Source organism: Halichoeres trimaculatus, unplaced genomic scaffold (assembly GCF_033239565.1).
Source record: "Halichoeres trimaculatus isolate MK-OKI-2021-1 unplaced genomic scaffold, fHalTri1.1 fHalTri1_scaffold_16, whole genome shotgun sequence".
NCBI lineage: Eukaryota > Metazoa > Chordata > Actinopteri > Labriformes > Labridae > Halichoeres > Halichoeres trimaculatus.
In genome coordinates this window covers 18,925,360-18,947,186 of record NW_027437194.1, presented here as the reverse complement: position 1 = coordinate 18,947,186, position 21,827 = coordinate 18,925,360, and the positions used below count along the sequence as shown (strand labels likewise).

The window sequence follows — 21,827 nt, the reverse complement described above, 5'->3', positions numbered from 1 at the left end:
CCAATGCTTCCGGTCAAAGAAAAACATTTTTATGACGTTCTTGTTTTTATTTCCTTTGTTAGTTCTCGTTTACTGCCTTGCTGCACGTAAACACGCTGAGAGCAGCTCAAAGGTGCCGGAGAGGTTGTCACGTTTTTAAACACACATTTAGCCATTTGAATCGCACGTTGTACCCTTTTGTGCAATTACGTCTGCACATTATGAAATCGTGATTGCAATTTGATTAATCGTGCAACACTAATTTCTGCATCGAAGTCCGGATAGGAGGAGAATGGAGGCGTGGCAGCATGAATATTGAGGATGGTATGGGAAGAGGGGAGTTGTCCCATTCCCGAAGATTCCCTAAATTCCCGAAGCTGTTTTGGAATGTCTGAGTCAAAGTGGACAGCTGATGATGACCACGTATCAGCTGTGAGACTCCTGTCTACGGACCTTGAGGGGGCTGAAGTTTCAGAAGCAAGACGAAAAGGTTTTGACTGACTTTGTCTCTCTTTTTTATCTCAGCTTTCGGCTGCACTTCTTCTGCACCTGTATTCGGCTCCCAGCAGAGCAGTGGTGGTGTGTTTGGACAGGTACGATCCCTGATTTTATAAATAGAGACACTGAATCTCTCTTTTCCGAACGTTTATATAACACAAACATTTCCCCATTCTAGCAGCAGTCGTCTTCTGGTGGAGGATTGTTCGGGTCAAGTTCAGCTAATCCAGCCGGCTCAACAGGAGGTGGAGGCTTCTTTGGAGGCCTGGGTGGTAAACCAAGTGAAGAAGCTGCCAGCAAGAACCCATTTGGCACCACAGCAGCTACCAGTGGGTTTGGACAGCCAGCTCAGCAGACAGGTAACTTATTGCTTCTTGAGTTGGACTGCTATCCCAAAAATATCTTTTGAAACAAGTTGATTTGCAAATTTCTCCTCCAGGTTCCGCCAGTCTGTTTGGGAACAGCGGTGCAAAGGCCTTTGGATTCGGACAATCCTCCTTTGGCGAACAGAAACCCAGTGGGACCTTCAGCACAGGTGGAGGGAGTGTGGCGTCACAGGGGTTCGGCTCCTTTTCCACTCCAGCAAAACAAGGTACAGCTTACAGAACAAGGTGCTAAATGTTGTATCTTTTCAGTTTCCATGGAATTAAGAAAAGTGCTTTACTTGCTTCTTGCCTGAGCACAACAAAAACAAGTTCTTGAAGGTATTTTCAATGCAACTCAAGATGTTTTTCAGTTCCTGGAGAGTGTTACTCAAGGTTAATGACTCACTCTGCTCTCTGAGTGTGAACTGTTTGATTCGTAAAACTCTTCCTTTCTCCCTGTCTCTCTCCACTGGTCAGCAGGCTTTGGTCTTAACTGTGTGGCTGTTTTTATGTCCGCACAGTCAGGTTCAGTTTCAGCTGTAGACACCAAGCGATGTCCTTCTTTTGCTTCTCTTTTTAAAAAGACGAAAACACATTTTCAGTCCAACAGGGCCGTAGCCTTTATACAGTACATAGGATGAGAGCTTTCAACTGTTGGGGCAAAACGGCAGCTGACTTTAATGGTGTTTTAGAGCCTATCTGTTCAGGTTCACTGATGAAAGAAAACGTGAGCCAATGCTGATTCTGTGATTGAAATAACAATTTATCAGAAATTAGATTTAAAAACAGATGTTTTTCTCTGAATAATTTTGTGTTATTGAAGAAAACTCCCACCATCCAAACTTCACACCCAAATTTAAGTCTTTTACAAAAACACAGGTGATGTCTCCCAGCTTAATAGGTCAGTTTGCAGCAGGTAAGTAACATGTCTTAAAGAGCCGTTCCACAGAGACCAGGTTCCTGAGTAAAGACGGGAAGAATAAATAGCTCCTAATAGCCAGAGATGGGCCAATATGTATACCAATATATACTTTCCGGGGCGGATATCGATGGTACCGATTGTTAGTAGCCAAAGAGGCCAATAACCAGTATTTGGAGCTGATATTCATTTGCAGTAAAAGTGAAAATGTTCTCCAAAATTTTGAATAATACAATTTAAACACCTAACTTTATTTAAGGCCTTAAAGCGCATGTTTTTAAACAGCTCCTAGGATCAGCAGCATATCTCATAAGAGTCACTGAAAATTGGAATAATCAGATGCAGTGGCTCTTTGTGTAACCAATCAGATGGTGTTGTTGGTGGGAACTTGCTGTAGTAGAGATTGTAGACAGAGCCTAAATAATCCAGTTTTAAATTGATCTCCTATCCACCATCAAATGAAAAAAAGGGCTGACGCCGATATGCGTCAAAATGCCGTTTATCGGCACCAATAATCAGCCCAGCCAACAATTGGCCCAGCCAATAATAGGTCTGTCCTTACCAATAATACAAAGAAATTTGATGATTTTTTCATCAAAAGTGCAGGAAATATAATTCAAAGATTCAGGGACAAAAAGAACTAGATCAAAAAAATACTGGATGGCAAACATCTTCGAGCCTTCAGGCAGTATTTTATAAAACAGACATGACTCTGTAGTGGAACTCACTGCATGGGCTCAAAATCATACCCAAAAACCATCATCTGTCTACACAGTTTGTTTCTGTTCCCACAGAAGCAGGTTGTATCTCCACCATGCAAGGGGGAAGCTTTGAATAAACATCATTAGGCTTAGGCTTGACCATGAGGTTAGGTTGCACGCTTGTATTGCGGGTGGTCTTGGTTTGCTTCGAGTCTGAGGCCACTGTCTCACCTTTAATACCCCCACTCCCTCTAGTGTAGAGGCCTAAAGTTGTAACTTAAAATTATGTATAAATTGAATTAACAGGATCTTGAAACATGAGCTGAACTGGACCCAAGCCCATTTAAGATTAAGTGAGAAAAACTAATTACTTGTTGTAGAAGAGTTTGTTGCCAAACTTTCAACTTTTGAAAACACTCTATAAATCATTGCACAGAAGGAGAAAAAAAAGGACATGAGCATGCATTGTTAATGAGATCAACATTAGATGCGTCTTTTTCACTACTTCCAATAAAACAAAGGGTTTGGATGTCATCAAATTTTTTTCTTGTGAACATTTTTGCAGCATTTTACCAGTTTTAAGTTTTTTCATTGGAGGGGCAGTGGTGAATTTTCTGGTTAAAATTTGAAAGAAAATGTTAACACATTTTCCAGACCACGCTTGTTTCCATTTGTCAGCAACACTTCCTCAGGCTTCAGGTATTCTTCCTAAGAATTGAGCTTAGTGAATGTAAATCCCACTGTTATGAAGTAAGTACACATCTCCTCGCTTGTATTAACAGTGTATGTTATTCTCTGGCTTCAGGGCTTTCCTGTGCTGATGTTAAAGGCCTTGTGATAGAAACCCTGCTCACCTTTACATAATCCTATTTTGCACAGCAGGCAACTCTTGACATTCCTTTCTCCTTTATAATCTCGGCTACAGCTAGTGCCCTTATCTCGTCAGCCCAGCAGAGCAGAGAGTGATGTAGTCATGCTCCAGTATTACCTGCCCAGCGCTGCTGATGCGATGTTCCCTATTAGAGCTGCTAAGTCACAGTGCTGTGAAACAAAGATTTGATGTATCTATTGCAGTGTCAAATCGAGCTGCAGTATAATATCTTAGGTAATTACAAGCCAGTGGAGCTACAGTGCTGCTTACAAAAGGGATAGATTTTAAAACATGTTTGTAGCATCTTTGTATTTTACATCACAGTTTTTTTTCTGTGTGTATCTGATACTGTTGACTTCTACATTGGCTATGCTACGCTATGTAAGGAAAAGCTGATGTTTTGCAGGTAAATAACATCCAAGAGTCCAAGTGTGGAGTCATGTGGGTTGTTTGAGTTATCGTGATGCTTTGAAACTGCTTTAGCTTCACACAGCAGATAAGGACTGACATGGCAGGTTTACATGTGGCTTTTATTCCTGCTGATTTTGTTCTTTAGACTTTTAAATTTTAAATTCCAAAAAAATGGTAATTGATATGTTAACTAAGCTGGTCTGTATGCATGTCCAGCCAATAGCGATTAAAACGGACTGTTCTATTCGTGGTTTGCATGAACCAGGTTACACCCCAACAGAGCATCAAATATGATGCCGCTTGACCCCACCGTTACAGGCACCACTGGCAGGATAACCACACCCTTTTGTCTTTTATAAAGATGGCGCTGGGAAACACCATACACATTTACCCTCTTCAAAATATTTTGCTAATCTTTCCCTCCGATCCTGTTTCTAATCTTTGATAAATGACTAGCTAAGAGCTGTTTGTTCAGTCTATATTCTTCTAATTTTTTGTTCTTATTTTTTCTTGCTCTTTTGTAAGTGGCATCGGTTTAGCTCACCTTGTTTATCTCTGTTTATATGAAGTACGCATTCCCATTTTAAATTTGTTGGATAGGGGTTTTCCAGGCGGTTCCCCTCACATTTAACATCCTCCTCCTGCCTCACTTTCATGGTTTAATTAGTGAAATGGACATTTTTTTTGGCAGTCGTGCATGTGGCAAACACTAAGGCCTAATGGACTGTTCCATAACAGTACGTTAAGGACGCGGTCACACTGGCCATCCAAAACGTGCCGTGCCTAAGCACGATTGCCCCCCTGCAACGCTGTTCCCCAGCTGGAGGGTACGGCCAGCGGTCACACTACCTCAATATGAACCAGACTTTGGCGGGTATCAGACACGCGCACAGCCCGCCTACGTCATCGTCAAGCGTCTGTTTGAAGTGCAATCTCATCAGAGTCAGCACAATGAGACACAGAGAGCACTGCTACAACTTTAGAGACTTTTGAACTTATATTAAGTTGTTTTCGCCCGACACAGCCCTCTAAAACCCCCGCTTTGTTTAAAATGATTGTCGAGAGATGCGCTCACGGTGATTATATGTAATGGATCGCATGCGCTGTCTGCGTGCTTGTGCTCGTACATGAAGTAAACCGTGCAGAAGCCCCCCCCCCCCCCCGAAGCGGGCGAAAGCACGGAAGGGAATCGTGCTTGAGCACGGTATGGTTACGGTCACACTGGCCATTCCAAACGTGCTTTACGGCTGAAGCGTGCTTAGGCATGGCACGATTGGCCAGTGTGACCGCGTCCTAAGACAAATTATCCCATTTGTGTTATGACTGGATGTACATACGGGCCCTTGCAGTTAAATGAGGCTACGGTACATTGTAAGGTTAAAAGTTTAAAACAAAGATTTTGTTGTTGTTTTTGTTTTGTTTTTAACTGAAGTCAACATTTTTTGTTTTAGCTTTAATTTAGTTAGGGCCTGTGTCCACTTAAAGTTTTTTCTTTTTGCTTTGACAGCACTAATTTTCTGTACAAAACCCACAGGATTCTCTGCTTTCAGCACTTAGCATCTTACGAATAAAAGCACCATTAGCAGTAGCTGTCCCTTGTTTACAGTGCTTTAAAACTGAAATTCAGAATTTTCTGTTTAATTTTGATGTAGTTTTGATGTAGCTAGGGCCTATGTCCACTCACAGTTTGTTTCTTTTTGCTCTGGCTGCACTATTTTCTTTACAAAACCAGTCTAGTCCAGTGCTTTCAGCCAACAAAAATGCCCACAGCATCAGCTGTTCCTTGTAGTAGTGCTCTCAGTTAAAAATAACTCAGTCAATGGCACTTCTCCCCAGCTGACCAATCACAATCGAGGAGGGAAGTTTCAAAGCCTATTGATGATAAAAGAGAGAGGCCGGCCAAAAGCCTCCTTGTATACAACTCTCTTATAGAAATTGGAGAAATAAGCTATTCAGAGTGATTTTTTTTCCCATTTTACTTAGCTGTACATGTTTCTGCTGGGGAATTTGCAGCAAGCCTCAAGTGGACGTTGAAGGATCTGCAGCTTTCTCACCTCAGCAATAGTTTAGTTTCTCCAGACCAGATGTTACCAAATGGCCATGATTTGAATCTTATTTGTTGTTTCTACATTTTGAATGTCAAAATTGACATTTGTGTCTGAAGCAGAAAGAGCAAAGTGACGTAACAGTCACTACTCAGAGAGATAGAAGTGTGATGAGACAACCCAGCAGCAGTAAGCACTTTAAGATAGAGACCCTTCTCCTTTCATTTTGAATCTCTTTGTTATTGTAGTTACACCATCCATTCAAACCATCTCTCAGCTCCCTTAGCATATCACTGAACCCTCGGCTCACTACTGCCCTATCACTGGCCCACACACAAGTGTAATCTTGTTACATTAGCTGGATCAATTATTTATTGGGGCATGCTGGTAGCCAGGCTGTAATTTCAGCCCAGCTTTTCTCCCTCTGCCTGGTACCACTGGGGCCTTTGAGCTGGTGAAAAGTATTCACCCCTTCACTTTGCTGTCAATGTGTTGTCCAAAAATAACAAAGTTCTCACAACAAAAGATAGGTGCTATGTAAAGAAAAATGGTCAAGGTTCACATTTGCTGTCACAATCATCTCACCAGGGCTGTCAATCCTGGTTCAGGCAAGGTTAATTGGTGATTCTTAATTGCCCGTAGGTGTGGAAGTTTGTCTGTCTCTGTGTCAGCCCTGTGATTGACTGGCAACCAGTCCAGGGTGGACCGCACCTCTTGCTCAGAGACAACTGGGATAGGCTCCAGCCACCTGGGAACCTGAACAAGAAGAGCTCTAGAAGACTAATGAATGAATGAATGAACCTGCTCACTATACATTACCCCACTGATTACACAGCTCACATAAGAACTCAACACTCAAAGACAAAATTTTAATTTGATGGTGTCTGAGGACCAGCGAATCGAAACCAAATGCTAACAAAGAGGATTTCTACCTTCACCAAGGAGGTTATGTTTTTGGGAGAGTTTGTCTGTGAACAACATAACTCAAAAAGTATTGTAGGATCTTGATGAAATTTTCAAGAAAATGGGATGAGGAAGAAGTGATTACATTTTAGAGGTGATCTGGATCATGGTCTGGATCCAGGATTTTTTTAAAGGATTCTTAATCATTGTGAGATAGGGCTGTTTTCACCATATGTGAATATAACTCCCCCATAAATGGTCGGGTTGCTTTGCAGGACAATACAAGTTGAGGTCATGGTAATTTCTGAAAGATATTAAAAGTATGATCCAGATCCTGGCAATATTCTGGATACTAAGATCTGGAATATAAAATATGTACTGGGTCATCATAATTTTTGACACCGTCAGGTAACAAATTATTGTACAAACCCGCAACTAACACCAAATTGTAGCAGACAGTCTGCTGAAAGGGAGTATAACATTAAAGTAGGACTAAAGTGTTGGTGACAATCACAATATGCTTGGTGGAGGTCTGCGTTCTTTGAGTACTTTTCTCATTAGAAACTGTTTTCTGATTGGTGTTTAAGTCCGGTTTCATCTTGAATTTATGAAGATGTCTTTGTCGTAGATTGTTTTCTCTTTAAAGCTTCCGTGAGGAGTTTTAGTTCATCATAACACCCAAATTTATACCAGTGATTCTGTAGGACAAACAAAACCCAACTAGACCAGCAGCCACGAGACTCGGGACTTCTATATCATATTTTTTTTCTTTTCTTAGTTCTTTGCAGTCTTTTTATGCCTTGATTCAGAAATTCAGGATAGTGGACAGAACAAGGAACAGTGGGAGAGTGGACAGTGACATGGGAAAGGATTGAAACCCTCGCTACCAGCTCAAGGACTAGCTTTATGAGCCACAACCTGAACTTTGAGGCAGTTCCACTACCAACACCCCACTTTTATAAGTATTAGAGCTTGTAGTCCGGTCCATATATGTTTAGCCAGTAAAAGACAGCAGGGAACAACTTCCTGTCCAACAATACAATGAATTCATGTGCAAAGAGTCTTTGATTGTAATGTTTTGTTTTGTTTTTAATTTAGCTTTATCTTAATGTTCTAAGGTAATTACCTTTAGATAAGTCATTCGGTTGTTCAAACCGATTTGAAATACATATATGTCTTCATTTATTCAAGAGTCTAAGTAAAGTTGCCCCCATTTTTTTTTTTAAATACAGAATTTTTATCCTTTATTTGTAAAAAATCAGTGCTTATCAGTTCCTTGCATCAGTTCCTCTTTCCAAACTTCTAAGACGCCCCCCTCTTTTCCCTCTTCACAGGTGGTTTTGGAAGTGGCCCCGTATTTGGGAGCCCCCCTTCCTTTGGCAGCCCCCCTGCATTTGGCGGCGCAGCAGCATTCGGAGCGAGCCCCTCCTTCAGCGGCAGCATGCCCTCATCTGCCAGTAAAGTCTTTGGAGAGGGAACAGCCGCTTCCAGCATGGGAGGATTTGGGTAAGAAACTCAGTTTGTTCCATTAGAGACGACGTCGTGTCACCAGGCTTTTTGTGCACACACACAGGAGGCAGTGGAGCAGCAGGATTTTTGCCTGCAGCGTGGAGAAGAGGGTTTTATTTTTTTTCGTAAACAGAACATCTGTGAGCTCTCTCACTGAGTGCGCAGTCACACAAGCAGAACACATCAAGCTACTGAAGGGGAGCATGCACAATCATTGTCGAATACCATCAACACTAAACTACAGAGATGATGAGATCAAATAAAGCAAATGGAGCGAGGTTTGCTTGGACCATTAATTTACAACCTGGTCTGAGTACTAACCAGAGCTGTTCTCCTTCAGATTAAACCACTGATGAAATACATACCCTTTTCCTCCAACCGTGAACGGTTAAGATTCAATTTGATAGAAAAACTGAAGGTGTACTCTCTGAATCGGGACTATTTACAGATCTCAACCATCTTAATCTTGACTTCAATTTCATTTTTAACTACAGAGCTATTTATAAATGTATCTAATCCCCGTCTCCTGACATCCGTTGTTATGATTTCTCCAGCATTTCCAACCTTGTTATGTCCACAATGTGCTTGTTTCATCACCGCGAGCACAGCTATGAGCCTAAAACCATGGACTAGATTACTCCCCTCAGATAATCTGGCTGCTGCCTGCAGATTAAACTGGCCTGCTCTCCCTCTATTTTGCTTAGTCTCCCCTTTCTCTCCAATGTGAGTCAATGGTGCAGAGGGGATTACGGCTTAAAGCCCCATTTCCCAATCCTCACAGACACACACAGATACACACATACACTCAAACACCAACTGACACCTTCTGCCTGGCTCGGATGTTTACTTGGTGGAAGCTAAACAAGAAAAAACAATCTATTTTTTTCACTAGTCAGTCTTTCAAACAGCTGTACTTTTTTTCTGACTGCTTCTTTCTCTCTGCCTCCGTTGACAGGTTCGCTCCACCTCCCAGCGCCCCATCCTTCGGCGCTCTAGCCAACCAGAACCCGCCATCGTTCGGGGGCCTGGCACAGCAGGGCTCCGGGTTTGGAAGCCAGCCCAGCAGCTTCTCAGGCTTTGGACAGCAGCCACAGGCTGGAGGTGAGACTCCTACTCTAGTTTCCCTCTAGTTTTTTCCATTCCCTTTTTTTTCTCCTCATCATCTTCAAATAGCCACTTGTTAAGCAGCACTAATTCAGTGTTGCAAGCAGAAAAATTACATCACAAGTGGAGATTTAGCACAGTTCTCACAATCTTTGAAGTAAAACTACTTCTACTTGTCGGCTATGACAGAAAAGTCAGGGCATCATGTTTTTGAGGTTTGTATGCATTGTTTGCAGGTCAGAGTTTTTCTGCTTCTGATTTTTTCTGTGTGCTGTTTTGTCGCTTGAAGTCAAGAAATCTCGCAATTGATTCAACTTGATACAAGACGTGGCACAATATGATACAACACAATACAGTATGATACAATTTGACACAATGCAGTATAAATCACACAATACTATACGACAAGACATGAAATGAAACAGTTTGACAGGATTCACTGTGACATAACACATTTTGATATGACTTAACACGATACGATACAACATGTTATGAAACAATATTTTAAGACAGAATGTAAAAGTATACAATATGAAACGATATGACACTGTACAGCATGATGCAAAACAGTGTAATCTGATACTACACCAATTAACACAGCATGTTATATGAGACAACACATTATAACACTTTAAAAGATGCAAAATTATCTGATTAGATACTTTATGGTATGACAACAGGATATGATGATACAATACTGTATAGTGTGTTAGGACAACACAATTTGATTTGATGTTCTACATTAAAACAGGCTATGATATATGATACTTAATGTCACAATACAACACAACAGGATTCAATATGATATGACAAGATGTGATACTTAACACTACAATCTGATAGGCCACAATATAGTACAGCATTTCATAATATATTATGATACAATTAAGTATTTACTATTGAATATTTTTTTTATGATACCTTACCGTACAATACAACACAATGTTTAGTTACTATACTCCACTGTACAATAAAATGTAAATTGGTATCATCTGATGTGATACAGCATGTTAGGATATATGACACATTATGATTAGGGATGCTCATATTGAATTTTTGCCGATATCCGATATGCCAATATATCGAAACCCCTTTTGGCCGATACCGATAATCACAAGTTTGTTTGTTTTTTTCACTGTAAAGAAAGCTAAGTCTATCCTGTACTGGAATTTATATGTTACTCTTATTGTGACGGTCTTATTTGTTTAAGAAACACACATAAAACAAGACAAAAAAAACATTTGATTTTACCATAAATAAGAAATGTATTATTTTTTCAAACTCAAGACATTCAGTATTGAAATACAGAAAAATAATTTCTTTAGATCACATGAACTTAAAATGTACAATGCATTTTTAAACATAACCAAGTTGCATTTGATTATTTTAGAGCTACTGTAACAACCTGGTGACAGACACAGAGCTCTGCAGTGCAAATAAATGAAGTGCTACATTTTATTTAAGAAGTTTATTTTTCAAAAAGAAAATAATAATAATCCAAACTGAATAGCACCTTATCGGCTGTGCATATCGGCAGAAATTTTCATATCTGCCAATACCGATAAACGTGTTTTTAAGTTTTTATCAGCTGATACCGATATTGTGCCGATAATATCGTGCATCCCTTATTATGATGAAGTATGATACAAGATACGAAATTATGTGATTAGTTATTGTACCGTACCGTACAGTACTGTACTGTACCATACCATACCATACCGAACGACACAACGCTATTCAATGTGAAACCTCACAACACTTTTTATGTCACTACATTAAATGACACAACATGAGATATGATTCACAATGCAGCTTCTTCAGTTTTCGCTTTTATTTTGAAAGAAGGCAAAAGTAATTGCTGGATAAAACGGTTAGACAGTTGGTTTAAACAACTAAAAGATAAATCAACAGAAAAAATATTTGACGCAGGCAAAAACGTACATTGTTGTAACATTGTTTTGCTGCCTGTTACATCTATCCTCTTCTCTTTCTGTCTATAATCATTATTTTACTGATTTCTGTCATCCCTTATAAGGACAATTATCAGCTGTCTCGTGAGGCACTGTAACATCCTCCCCCTTTGATCTTTTAAGATTTTACTGATAGTCACAAAAATAACCTCTTTTTTTTCCTCCTTTCTGCAGGTTTTCCATCTGGAAGCACCTTTGGTTCTGCAAACCAGTAAGATTGCTCACCATATAAAGTTTGAACTGAATCTCTTTGTGTGTTGATGTAAATCAATGAGTAGACCATCCCACACTTTGCTCTGGCAGCAGCCTGAGCTTCTTTTCACAAAACTTCTCCCTATAGAAGTTTTTTGTTTTCAAACAGCTCTTCTTTCCACTTTTTTTTCCACTTCTCTGTTTCTCCTGCCTTCATTTGAAGTCAGGCTGAGCTTTGTCAAGGTTTAACACCCAAACCCTGAACAGAAATTACAAAAAGAAAAATGATTTAGAGATAAAGGTAATACATTAAACGATATAGAATACATTCTTAGAAATACTAATAAGACTAAATCCTCCTGACTCCCTGTGGAGAGTACCTTTCCCTGAACCGTGAGCTGCATGATTGAACGCTCCAGTAGTGCTTCTTAACCAACCACCCCCTGCGATCAGATCCTACTGTCTCCTTTCCTCTGTCGCTCTCATCCCTCATCTCTACCGTCTCTCCTCCCTCTCCTCTGCTTCCTGCCCCTGTGTTTGCTGCTGCGTGTCACATGGCAGCCAACGTTCCCCGGGGTGTGTTCCAGAGGAATGCACTCTGAAGTGTGCAGGAGTGTGTGGGGAGACGAGGCTCAGCCCATCGGACATATTCACATGCTGTTAATAATCCTTCTCTCCCATTCTTTTTTAGTTCCTATTTTGGCTCATCTTTCTGCTGCTTGTTGTGCTTCTTTGCTATCCTTTACACATCAGCATAAAAAACAGCCATCACCTATTTTACTGCACATATGCAAAACAATTCTTTGATTAAACGAAAATAAAACTACATTTGTACTGTGAATTAACAGCACAGCACAGCCATTAGCACAAACAAAATCATTACAACAGAGAAAAACTGTATTTTAACCCACTTCACCCACTCAAAATCATACTTTGATATATGACAAGGTAAGACCCCAAAACAGGCCTCTTAAAGCCCAGCACCATTACATTCACACTATTCACGTTACATACAGTGCTCTAAAGGCCCTATGAGGGTTCGATGGATGATCTTGAAATAGTCTCACTTTTGTGTAATTGCCTGTTCGTAATCCAAGATTCAAAATGAGACGATCAGCGCCAAAATTGGTTAGTTTTAAATGCTATTTCTCCATTTGAGGTGCAAATTGACATTACACTGGCTGACAAAGTTTAGCAGTGAGAAGTAAGACCTGTCCTTTTTCTTGAAAAAAGTATTTCTTGGATTTTTTTTTGTTGTAACCGTGGACACTGGAGCTGAACTGACAAAAAGAAAAAGGACAGAAGAGCAGAAGAAAGCTGAACAGGGGAGTGATGGAGCACGGGCTAAAACACAGGCTAAGCTGTTTGTGATAATGTTCAATCCAACCCACAGTCAGCAGTTATTCTGCAGTGGTCTGTTCAAACTTGAGAGTCTATCAATAAAATGAAGAGTGAGGTTGCATTAGCTCTGCTGGTGAGATTAGGGTTGGTAGATGAGCACTGATAGGAGATAACCAGGACTGATTAACGTTTCTTGTTACGCACACATCTCAAAGCACTAGAACTAGAACTGAACGTAGTCTGGCGCTAAACTCTTGCCCCATTTCCACCAAGGTTTAGATCAGTACGGTTTGCTATGGGTTGGCTCGGTTAAGCTTGGTCCTGTTTGAGTTTCCACAACCAACTGTGCCCCCTTGTGATGGGCCCCGTGTAAGCTTGATGCTGACAGTCACATCAGTAGCATAATAGTGTGATGCCATAGCAGCGTGACACAGTGTACTCCACCAATAAATCCAACACAGAAGAAAAAAGTGACACCGCAAACAAAGAGCAATGATAGAAGACATCCAGCAATTTGTTGTCTTTGTGATTGGCATGAAGCTCTTTGTTACAAAGCGCAATCAAGCTTTGTTTCAGAGAAGACTGTGTGCCGCCAGGAGAAATACAACAGCTGATGCACAGTAAGTGACGATTCTTTCGACCAATCAACAGTCTGCAGTGTTGTAGCTCCACCTCCCGAGATGGGATCGGTTTGACCTGGCACCCCTACGGAAGGGTCCCAAAAAATGAGACAGCTCTCGGTTATTTGGGGATCTGTCCTGGGATAAGTCAGAGGAAATGCCGTAAAATGAGTGCTGTACTGAGATGAACTGAACTGAACTGCTTGGTGGAAACGGGGTTTAAGCTACTGAGTTTACAAAGTTTGCTTGTTGTCACATATCAAACAATAGTGTTACGTAACCATGAATAAATACTTTACCTTGTCACTTTGCATCCTGTGTAAAGTTATCTTGGACAAAGAAAAGTAGTGTTGAAAACAAGATCTGCTCTCCATTCATTTGCTTCAAAACAAAAGAGCCAAGTTGGTGATGCTGCTCATGGGAAACAGAGTCTCTATCCCCTAAAACCAAAGGGATCACTACAATCAACACCACAGCGCTTTTCAAGTCTCATTAAAGCTGATCATTTTCATCATGTGGGTACAAGTTATTGGCTTATAAGACTCAAGAAAAGGACCGAATGTGTGGAAGAAATAATGTCGAGTAAGGATTCATCAGAAACAGCAAACACAAAAAAAGAAATACTGACAAATGATGGCAGTAGAATCAATACTACAGCTGCTCTTTCAAAGGTTTGTAATTTGTGCTCTCAAATTAAAAATCACATCATCACAGGGGGGTTCAGTATCAGCGAAATAAGATCTTTTACCTGTTCTCTAGTAATAGTAATGATAGAAATAATAACTTTTAATGAAACCCTTACCACTCTTCTTTGTCTATTATTTTTTCTTCCAGATCACCTCAACAAACATTTTCCAGTTGGAGAAGTTAGTTTTATTTTCTGCAATCAAGCTCTTTGTGCCACATTCGTTGGAGTGAGGGGTGGAGTGTCTCGCATTGAGGACAAAATGATGAATAAAGTGAATGAGATGACATTTTTAATTGCGTTTTCTTTGCTAAAGCAGTTATTTTGAAAACAACTCTGAGTTACTTACCTGCTTGCATGGGTAAAGGTGTTTAAAAGTTCTTCATTTATACAGACAGACAGAGATTAGTTTTGGAAATTACATTTTCAAGAATCAAGCAATGACTTTAAAGTTTCAAAATTTTCATCCCTCATCATCCAAGGTTGGTTTTGGTCTTCTGGGTTCATTTTTGTCTCCAGCTCTTAGAGGTTTTTGATTCTTTTTTTAAGAATTTGAATGCCCCAAAACTTTAAAGCTCTCTGTCTGTGAACTTCTTTTAACAAGTAGGCTGTTCCAAACTTAAAGAAAGTGAGATTATTTTTGGTAAACCTCAGCTTGGTATATTTTTTACACGAAAAGTGGAAATAAATGACAGTTCTGAAAGGAAATTGTTTGTGTATTTGATTTTTTTTTTAAGTCTTTATATTTTTCAAAGCTGACGGCACTGAATTTAAATCTGATTTTTAAGCTTTTATTTGACTCAACACCACAGCTTGCTCTAAAACGTGTTTGTATTTCCCGCCAAAAGCAGAGCATCAGACATCCAGTATTTACTTTTTCCAGTGAAAATCTAATCTCAATCTGAAGCGGATTATAGTGAACACAGTTTAATTTGATGTGACATAAAGAATAGCATGGCAGCATGCCTCTGGCCATGTTAAGATGTGCTCACTAATTAATGCTAAATCCTCCTTGATATGCAGCTCATTCCTCCATGTTCAGTAAAGAATTCATTGACTCGCACACAGAGCCGCATCGGCCTGTGGGAGAATGCTGATGGGGATCTTTTCGTAGCCTCTCTGCTGTGGCATTCGGCCACCATCAACAGAATTGCTCTCCCTGGCTTATGGATTTGGAGCATGTCACTGTCGCTCTGTCCTCTCTTATCTGCCATCTCTCAGCAGACGGGTGGCAGAGGTCTGGGTCGCTCTGAAGTGGCACGGGAATGTTGGGTCATAAAATGTGACCTCAACCACCCACCTGCTCCAGTGGTCAAACCCACATTCCTCAGTGGACCTCAGGAGATAAAAACAGATTAGCCATGGTGGCATTGTTTATAAATAAAGATTTTAATTTGTTTACCATTTGGTCAATTCATTCAGATTTCAGTGGAAACGTTTTCAGAATAACTCTCAAATACTGATGCCTTGCGAAGGACTTCATATTTAAAAACTAAATATTTATTGTCATTTTTCTAGCTTTGACTAGCATAGTATCATGCTTCTGCAGCACTTTTAGAGTTTGTTACATTACTGAGTACTTTTCAACCTGCTGATTCCTTATGATCTTATTTGTTATCGCATCAGATCAATGCATTGACCAGTTTACTAGTACAGTGTTTCGGGCTGAATCTAAGGCCAATACAGTAACTGTTACTGGTACTAGTACCAATATCAGTATCAATACCAGCATTGGTCCTGGAAGCAGGCTGGTAAACTTGATGGTACTAGTAACAGCAGCTTTTATAAACTGTAACTGGACCTAAATGACTTTAGTTCTTAGGCAGTACCAAAGGCAGTTTCGGACTCAGAGTTCAAGGATTAGTGGCAAAGGCTGCGACTGACTTTGGTTCTGGCATCAGTACGGAGGTGTGTGTGTGAGAGAGAGCAGGTGAGCTGGAGATGATGATTTTCATTCAATGTTTTGTTACTCCCTGTTTTCAGTTGGCATGATCACAGCCAACAGTCTGACCAGTAAATAAAAAACCTAATGTCCACAAATCTTTATCATCATTACGTTATGTATTATTTTACTCAAGTTGTGCACATTTCTAGTCGTAATGGAAGCGGCAGCAAGGCACAACTGTTCTTAATTGAAACTTCAAAAATATTGCTTCTATTTTGCAAAAAGGTGTAATAAAAACACAGCTTTGCAGCAGTGACACTTTTATCAATATCAGTATCGGTATCAAAGAATACTACTGAACTTGGTTTTGGTGTCAGTACCAAAGACAGTTCCTAACTTTGGTTCTGGTATCGGAGCCAAATGTCAGTACTACCAAATAGTAAGAGTATCAACATCTTGTGTCAACTGTTACTGACAGTTAATGACTTATGTTCTGGTATCAGTACCAAAGACTGGGTCCACCAGTAGGTACTGGTACATCATCATCGATGATATTGATAGTTTAATAGGTACTGTTATCAGTTTCAAGCCCTATATTGTCTTTTGTTCAGGTTTCAGTACCAAAGGCTGGTATCACCAGGTGGTGCTGGTGGTGCTTTCCATATCACACTATCTGTATCAAAGGCTTGTGCTGACTTTGGTTCCGGTATTGGTATGAAAGGAGGTTACTGACATTGGTTGTTTACCAGGACCACAGGCTGGTACCAATGATATGTCCTGGTGTAATCAAAGTTTATATTAACATCATCGATGCTGGTTCCAGTTTTAAAGGCTGCTACTGACTTGGGTTTTGGTATCAGTACCAAAGGCTGGTTCCAGCGGTAGGTACTGGTACAGGTATCAAAGTTGATATTGATAGTTTAATAGGTACTGTCATCAGTTTCAAGCCCTATATTGTCTTTTGTTCAGGTTTCAGTGCCAAAGGCTGGTATCACCAGGTGGTGCTGGTATCTGTATGAAAAGCTGATAGTGATACCGTTAGTGCTGTCAGTATTAAAGGCCAATACTGCTACTGGTAAAGATATCTGTATCAAATGCTGATACCTGTGCTGATGTTTTTACTCTCTTTCTAAGCAGGACTTTGTAGTTAACCAAACCGCCACAGAAAAAAAATAATTGATTAGTACTTTGGATTGAAGACACAAAACAATCACCTTTCTGTCCATCATCAGAAACCAGGGCAATATCTTTTTGGTGTCCTGGGTAAAGATGTGGATTACAGCTGCACAGTCACTGAGCCAAAGTCCATAATGCTTTCAGCTAAAGCCGATCAGATTAAGAGATTTTAGCACCCACACCACAACTGGAATTATGAAAGGATTTGACACAGTTCTTCTATTTTTTTTCACAAATAAAACTCAAATAATAATATAAAAAAAAATGACATCACCTCTCTATTCCTGTTGATTAAAATTCCACGAAAGTCTTCCAAACACTGCTGAAACTGGCAGCTGTCTTCTGGAATTCAGTTTTAAATAGCTGGACACTCTCTTACCCTTCCCCCTGCTGTCATTCATAGACCGTCCCCCTCCTTCTCAAAGTAAGCAATTATAAGCAGCCTCTGAGCACATCTTCACTTCTTTGCTGACATATGAATAATCTCAATATGAGTCACTGCACCCCAGTGTGGGCCAGACTGAATGTCCTGGTCTCCCAAATATCCCTCTGACTGTGTTGTACAGGGAACAGTGTTTGGGTTCCTCCATTGTGTGAGGTGAGTGTTTGTAAGGTGGAGCTTTTCTGACTGAGCATGCTACAGTTTTCCCTAATGGGTAATTTTGCCTGCTCAGATAATCCAAATCCAATAATCCACTAACAAACGAGGGAGACCTCGCCCCCAGTTTCTCTTACCTCAACACACTGCGCTGACTTTGTGGTGCAGTGCGGATCACTCTTTCCCAGACTTAACCCCTTTTTGGAAAACAAGACATATAAATGGCAAGTAGATGTGATAATGAAACATTCACCATCTGAGGTTATACCAAACAATTCTTGTTTGGTACACCAGATCCCCAATTTAAGCCTTTGCAAACTGAAATCTTTAAATAAACTGAAATATAAAATGAAAGTATTGGTTACCATTAGTTTTGGCTCAGATTTCCTTATTGTAAGGAGAATATTTGGAAATAAAGTCATATTTCTGAACAATGGGTCCAAATGTGGTCACATATCTCAGCTTGCCAATGTTTTTTACCTTAATGGTTTCCAGAGGATGTACCCAAATGACTCTTGGGAACTTATGGTTTAATGTGGCATCACCATGAAGTTTTGATTTATTTAAGCTTAAATTTGAAATAATAAATTGATTTGATTGTTGTGCGCTGTGAAAAACTGAAAGTGGAAGGTTGTGTTTTATTTTGTCGTAAAATATTTTCTTAGACTCAAAACAAGCTAAAATTACTTGGCACAGTCTTAAAAATGTTTCATTTCAAGGTATAAAAGACAAAATGAATCTAAATTAAGTTGTAAAGAGAAAATTTAATTATTTTCTTTTTTTTTATTTCTAGTTTTAAGTCATCATTTTTACTTCAGGGAAGTAAACAAGCAGACGTCACTCCAATGACGAATTCATCCGATGATGAATTATTTTACAAGCATCTTTTTTACTTCATTCATATTTCAATACCTTATGACCTTTTTGGGACTTGTCTGGTGAATGTAGCTCATATTTGGTCTAACTCACAGTTTTTAATAAATTTAAGATGTAAATACTTGTTTAGATTTCAGATTTTGCAGTGCAATCCCCAAATAAGAGATCTTTATGTCATTGTGATGCTAAAATAAATCAAGGGTTCCCCCAAAAAAGTTTTACGGTACGCGCTCTGCAAACCATGAATGTTGAAATATAGGTGAATGTGGCTCATGTCAAGTCTTATTCAAAAATTTTAAGTAAAAATGAAACTTTAAACCATGCTTAGCTTTCAGTCTTTCTGCAGTGTGGTAATTGTAAGCAGATTCATGCTCCCCTGAGGATAAACATAAATACCTCTTCCCAAAACTCTATGATCAGACATACCTCATGTCTAATACCAGCAAACCCAGACATGCCAAAGCTCAATCAATATAAAACATGGTGAAACTTTTTAACAGCACTATAGCTTAAAAGCCTCACAATTGTCAGCATGTTAGCATGGTAACTTTTACTCTAAGCTAAAACTCACCTCATGGCATTTTCTTTTCATCTTTTTCTCTGGGGGGAATCTGAAAACTTCTCAGCTTGTCAAACAATCCTATAAATCTGCACATTCATTTTTTTTTTTTGGCCCAGTCCACACATAATAAAGGTAATTGGATGAGTCCATTACCTTGTGTAGCTTTGGCATAAAACATTTTTATCTGACTCTTAAGTAGCCAGGAGTTATCACAGTTTTTCTTATAAATCATCTGCAGCTTCTCTCCTCCAGTTATGTGTGTGTCCCCTCTTTGAGCCCTCTCACACACAGGCCTGTAGGTACCAGCAGTATTTAGTTGCAGCATGTAAGAGCTTTATCACTTTGTATGCTAGAATTTGTGCTTAAATGCTAAGCACAGCTTTGAGCAATGCAGGGCCACCGACGTGAACATAATACATGATAGATAACTCCTGAAGCTACTGTACCACTAAGTCCATCCAAACCTCCCAGCCTTAAATGATCCACCTGCTTCACTTCCTCTTCATTTACTGTCTTTCTTGAACTCACCCACAGGGATTAAACAGTTCAGTGTCATTACTTATCCCGATACTTCAAAGGAGCTTTATTCAGGAAGCTTTAATTTCAAACTCCATTTAGTCCTGCAAATACACACAGAGCCCAGACAGCAGAGGATGTCAAAGAGCTCTCTTCATTAACACGTGGCATGACACAGACAGGTGCATGCAACATCAATTTCAGCTCTGACTTGGCATGTGAATGGATTATGGAGAATGGGCTTAAAGTCTTATCTAATAGACTTGATCGTGGATGTTGGGCATTGTCACAAATGTCAGGGGAGAAGATTTTAAGCATCAGGAGAGCAGCAGTGTGCTGAGGTTTGGGAAGAGAGCATTCTTTATGATACTATGTGAAAACATACAAAACGAAACAACAAAAAAATGGTACAGCACAGTAAGATACAAAACAATCCAAAATGATACAACATGATAAGATTGTTTATTTTATCCTTTAATACTAAAATATAAAAAAAAGTGTCACTTAAATATAAACACTTAATCATATGCCGTCTTTGTTGCGACATGATCCCCCAGATTAATGAAAGCAGTAGCAGTAGCAGCTTAATTTACTGCAGCACAGGAAACACAACTTGACATACAAAAAGGCTAATTTTCTACTGACCAGCAAAATTGATTATCTCAAGTTTTTTTTTGTTTGTTTGCTTTTAATTAAGCTAAATTATTGGTCTATTTTGAATTGGCCAACCAGAGTGTGCCTGCAACAGTGAGCAACACTGCTAGAAAAGGCTAACGTGAGTGCTTGGCAGGATTATTTTCGGGGTTACAAGCTGAAAAGTTTAAAAGCATACAAAATGGTGCCTTACATTAAAAAAACAGTAAGTTAAGGTACAATACAGTTTGTTACAATGTGTTACGGTACAATTCAATACAATACATCACAGTACAGTAAGGTAAGTTACACTACTTAGAGTAAAGTATGGCAAATATGTTAAAATATGGCAAGGTGAGGTACAATAGGAAAAGGTACAGTAAGTTACGGTACAGTGAGGTTACGATGCATCACATAACAGTAAGTGATTTTTGCATTATATGGGACCTTTAAGTTGCACTAAGTTACTATCGGTTAGTTTAAGTTCCGTATGTTACGTTATGCTAAGTTAAATTTAGTTATGTTAAGTTATCTGAAGTTATGTCACATTGTGGCAAGGCATGGAGCAATATGAAATGATACAAAACTTTACTATTTGGTGAGGTTAGGTAAAAGGCAATACATTACATCAAACTAAATTCTGCTAAGTCACGTTAAGTTACAGCAAGATAGGGAACAATAGAAAAAGACACAAACCTGTAATGTAATGTATGGAAAGGCAAGCTAAGGTATAGTATAAAATGATACTTTACAGACATTACAATACAATATGTAATGGTACATTAAGGAAAGGTAAGATACATTACTAATGAATATTTTAGTTTTTGTCACAATAAGGTGGGATGAGGTAAGAAGCCAAACAATAAGATTCATTGGTTTACGGTAAGGTAAGGATAAATATGATGCAATGTGTTATGTTATAGTACATAAAAGTAAGGTTTGTTAAACTACAATACAATATTATACACATTTTAGAAAATCGATTTGAAATGTTTAAATGATTTGAAAAATAAACCCACAAATGCACATTTTTGTGTCATTGTAAAATATGTTCATTTTTTTACCCAAACCTTTCACTCATCTCCCATATTCAAATGTGAAGAATGCAACAGATATCTTTACTCTCAAGTCACTTACTATTACTGGAGGATCTGGATATGTGGTGCCTTTAATACGAGTCTTCTTACTTTCAAAACAGCCCCTCTCTTTTACCATAAAAGCTGTTTGTCTTTTAAAAGCGTTAAAGCAGACACAGCTGAGTCCCCGACTTCACCTCCAAATTTCCCACACAGGTGAGCATTCCTTGTTTCTATGACACCAAGGTCAAGTTTATGCCTGGGTTTCCACCACAGACAGCACCAAAGTTTATCACGTTTGTCAGAAAACATCCCAGGAAGAGTTGTGTCAATAGCTTTTCTAGCCTCTTGAAGATTAATTCCGTTTCAGTTGTTTTGGAGAACTTTCTGAA

The 21,827-nt window shown here is 39.4% G+C and overlaps 1 protein-coding gene across 3 annotated transcripts in view; it reads left to right on the top strand.

Annotated features, from left to right (window-relative positions):
- The window catches only part of nup214 (nucleoporin 214), a 41,668-nt gene extending 26,872 nt beyond the window's left edge, over positions 1 to 14,796 (top strand). For 2 of the 3 annotated variants that reach the window (XM_074690143.1, XM_074690142.1), the window contains exons 30-36: positions 505 to 572; positions 656 to 836; positions 917 to 1,069; positions 8,027 to 8,198; positions 9,157 to 9,302; positions 11,450 to 11,486; positions 14,263 to 14,796. In XM_074690143.1, coding sequence (XP_074546244.1) covers positions 505 to 572; positions 656 to 836; positions 917 to 1,069; positions 8,027 to 8,198; positions 9,157 to 9,302; positions 11,450 to 11,486; positions 14,263 to 14,299 — 794 coding nt within the window. In that variant the 3' untranslated portion in view covers positions 14,300 to 14,796. The remainder of the gene's footprint in view (positions 1 to 504; positions 573 to 655; positions 837 to 916; positions 1,070 to 8,026; positions 8,199 to 9,156; positions 9,303 to 11,449; positions 11,487 to 14,262) is intronic. The other variant, XM_074690144.1, reaches the window with a different exon arrangement.
- Positions 14,797 to 21,827: the final 7,031 nt, after the last annotated feature.